This window comes from Priapulus caudatus, unplaced genomic scaffold, assembly GCF_000485595.1.
Source record: "Priapulus caudatus unplaced genomic scaffold, Priapulus_caudatus-5.0.1 Scaffold478, whole genome shotgun sequence".
Lineage (NCBI taxonomy): Eukaryota > Metazoa > Priapulida > Priapulimorpha > Priapulimorphida > Priapulidae > Priapulus > Priapulus caudatus.
The window spans coordinates 58,108-62,332 of record NW_014577539.1 but is presented as its reverse complement, the minus strand read 5'-3'; the positions used below and the strand labels follow the sequence as shown (position 1 = coordinate 62,332).

The 4,225-nt window shown below is 40.2% G+C and overlaps 1 protein-coding gene across 1 annotated transcript in view; it reads left to right on the top strand.

Moving 5' to 3' along the window:
* The window catches only part of LOC106810843 (adhesive plaque matrix protein 2-like), a 26,678-nt gene extending 25,053 nt beyond the window's left edge, over nucleotides 1-1,625 (top strand). The window contains exon 9 of the mRNA XM_014814310.1: nucleotides 1,579-1,625. Coding sequence (XP_014669796.1) covers nucleotides 1,579-1,625 — 47 coding nt within the window. The remainder of the gene's footprint in view (nucleotides 1-1,578) is intronic.
* Nucleotides 1,626-4,225: the final 2,600 nt, after the last annotated feature.

Sequence of the window (4,225 nt, the reverse complement as noted above, 5' to 3'; positions counted from 1 at the left end):
ATTGATGCTTTTACTAATTTCATTTACTTTTGAAATTATTTGTATTGGTTCGGGGTATTCAAATTTTTTCTGACCTTTGTCCAGGTTCACCACCTATGTCAACCGGTCTAAGTTCGAATGCTTTATTTATACAGCATTACTGTTATTCAAACCCCTGGCAATGGTGGTATGTCTGACTAGTCGTCTACCTCGGTTCGGCGACCCAGATGCGCGCGTATCCTCTTATACTTGCTTACCTTGCCAAGTGTCGTCGATCACAGTCGGCACAAGGGTGTGACCCACGCTATCGGAAACGTTTCCAAATCCAGGTTATCATGCCTCAGTTATATCCAGTTATACACGGCACGTCTTTACTATACCTTTTCAGTCCACTCATCGGCTTGAATTATTTTGTCATGGTTCTAGGTATTCCAAATTGCCAACAGTTACCTTGCCCAGTTCAACTTACCTGCTTATACGTTTACTAAACGTGTCGAATGTTTCACTAGTTTCAGATTACTGTACCGATAACACTTCCGCCGCAATGTGGGGAGTATTGTCCTAACTCGTCCTTCCACCCGAGACTGGGATTTCCAGATGGGGAGCTATTGATTCCTCTACTTGCAGGTGTCCGCATATGGATATAGGCGGCACAATGTTGCGAAACGCCGATGAAAGATTAAATTTCAGGCTATGTCCAGTCTTATATCTTCGTCGCTCCCGTTTACTCACACTCTCTACGTCTACTTTGAAATTTCATCCTGCTCATGCTGCTTCGTGGTTATTTCACACCCAACCTCTTCTGACCCTTGGTCCATGTTCCCCACCCTACTCGCTACTCTGAAGTCTTCGATATGTTTTATCTGCTTTTACAGCAGTTACTGTTTTCACCCACCACCCCTCCCTTGTTTTTTTTTTTTCTTTTTCTTCTGTTTTCCGCTCAGTGGTGGCACGTATGTCTAAAGACTTACGCTCGTCCACCGTGTTTGCGCGCGCCCAGTGGGGATTCCGCTCCTCACTTTACTGCAAGTCGTCCCTCCGCTCGATACAGCTGCATCCAGGTGTGCAACATTGATACAATTAATCGTTAACAGTGTTTTATTTAGTTTAACTCGACGTTCTTTACTAATTTCAGCTCACGTATTTGACAATTAATTTGTCATCGGCTTTAGGTATTCAATGCAAAGTTAACCTTGGCCCCCAAGTTCAACTACCTATACCCGTACTGAGTGTCGAATGTTTTCACTAGTTTCGATCTACCCTGCCACCGAGAACCCCAACATCCTGCTCGCGCAATGGGGAGTATGTCTAACGTAGCCTCTTCTCAGAGACTGGGAATCCCAGATGGGGAAGCTCACTTGACGTTCATACTGCACGGTGTCGCCCACTGGATTATACGGGCAACACAGGTGGTGAACGCGATTGAAAGCTTGCAAATTCAGGTATGTAATTATAATCTAGTTTAATGATGTTCTTTACTAAATTTCGAGTATATTTTAAATTATTTGTCATGGCTTTCGTCGGTATTCAAAATTTTCCTGGACCTTGTCCAGTTCACCCACCTATGTCTAAGTTCTCGGAACTGTCTTATGTTTACAGATTACGTGTCCATCTCAAAACCCTGTCGCAATGTGGAGTATGTCTGACTAGCTCGTTCCACGCGTGTGGAACTCCAGTTGGATCCGTAACTTCCTCTGCAAGTGCCCTACTGCGATACACTGGACGGCGATTGTGAAATACCGGCCGTGTCGTGTACTGTAACGCTTAATAATCAGTAGATCTTATCATTCCATCACTTCCGCTTAATTACTTTTCCTCTAATGATTCCGGCTTTAATGATTCCCTCATACTCCGCTTCATATTTTTGCTTAATTCCCGCTACTTCTATCGCGCTAACATTCCGCTTCATTATTCCGCATTATTCACTTTTTTGCGCTATAATCACATTTGTCATTATTCACACCTGCTACAGTATAACGTAAATGCTCTGATGTCGCTGTTCTACAACGGTGCTTATATAATTCATTGCCATCGCCTGTTATCATGTTTGCTTTCATATACAGTTACGCATATTATCAAGAACTAATTAGAGGTATTATTATATTAGCTCTTGATAATATACGATCGTGACCTTATATGCACTGATTTCTTCATTCAGATGTGGCAAGGATCATGTGGAACGTACGACTGTAGGAACGGAGGGCATTGCGTGTGGAAGCATGGAGTTCAAATATGCGAATGTCTACCATCTTGGGGAGGACCATCATGCGAGTCTAGAAATATCATTGAATCCGCTGACAAGCCAACGAGATTCTAGCAGTCATGTAATTTTCGGCAACGTGATGAAAAAGCTTTTAAGAAGTACTGTACATCTAAAGAAAAATATGCGTCGTTTGGTAATTCGCCTCTAAGGACACTGCTCGAGAATAGTAATTAAATTTCAAGTTGACTTGTGCGTGTGCCCATATACTGAGTGCATGAGTAATGGAAACGGCACCAGTATCGCTGTCGCAAGATGTAACACACACTAAATCAGATGGTTGCATGTTATTTATGTTTAGGCTGCATTTTATAATATATTATACAATAAACGAAATAAATGAAATATATATATATATATATATAATTATATATATATATATATATATAATATACGTTATATACGTAAATATATGCGTGCAATTAAAAGTGATAAAGTAAATAAATAAATATACGAATAAAGGCCTGATTTACAAGTTAATATGTGGGTTATGTATAGTGCATGTGTATGCATATAACAGTAGTCTGTAGTCTGGTGATTGTTATACGAAATTAAATGTTTATTTTCAATAAACTATATATATAAATGTATTTATCCATCTCTCTCGTATTTGTTTTGCTGGGAAAAGTGGTGGTCTAAGGAGGTTCTCTGACACTGTGTTAATTAGTAATTAATAATACTTACTTAATTAGTAACAACCTGTATAAGGGCGCGCAACAGAAGCCCAGCCCAACCGAAAATAATTCGCGTGCTGCCTATTGCGTCTGCAATGCGACTTTGACGCAACTGCGACGCGAGTGCGACGTGACCACGACTTAACTTCAGCGCGAGTACGATATAAGCGCGACGTGACTGCGACGCTACTGTGACGCTACTTTGACGCTACTGTGACATGACTGTGACGTAATTGCGACGTGACCACGACGTGACCACGACGTGACTGCGAAATGACTGTGACGTGACTGTGACGCGACTGTGATATGACCGTGACATGACTGTAACATGACTGTGAAGTGACTGCGACGTAACCGATTAAACTTAACCGATTACACTTCACATCAAACTATCCGCCACATGCATGGGACCAAAGCGCGCCTCACAATTTATAAGAGTTCCAACAAATAATAACGCTTGTATTTTTCTAATCTATGTATTTCGCATTTCAGTGTCGATAATATGTACTTATTAAAGCTCATATATATTAACCACATCGATAACAGCCCGCGCATTGCTTGGAGACGGAAAGAGGCAAAATATTAGAGGACTCCTGTATAAGACTGGTTAAAATTTCGACAAGCTGTATTATGTTATCCTCATCCTATCTCTCTATACATGAAAGCATGAATGCATCTAAACTATATCTTTATAGTTACACTCCATACCATATACTTACAAGTATAGTTTTAGTTCATGATAAAAGGTTGCCGCAAATAGCTCTCCGATTTGTTGAAACGGTTAAGTGATCGCAGGTAGGCGGCATGGCAAAATGTTTCACACCAACCTAGAGTTTCATTATAGGTGAGTGAAATAGGTTCAATAACCAGGCATATCGCTATGCAATGAAGACAAAAACTCGAGGCAAACAAATCGGACTTTTCAATGCCAATAAGAAACGATAGTCTATTTTATTTCCCCAAACCGCTTCTAGATATGCTGACTCGTTTACAAAAACTAGCAAGTGACGACAGACATTGTCATAGCCGTGACTAAATAAATGGAGCTAGCTGAATCATGTTATAATAAAATTATTAGTAGTAATGGTTCCATACACGCACATACCAGTAATCTATTATTACCATGAATGCTAACAAAATATTTATCTGGTCACATCTGAATTGTATAATACTGTTCTCGATGTTATCATTTAGCTAGCCAATCTAGGGTTGAAATTTTTTAGGCTTTTTATGGTATATTTTATAACCGCTGTTTAGCATGCGAACAATCTTGCGCACATTTCGCATAGAACGATGAGTGTATATATATACA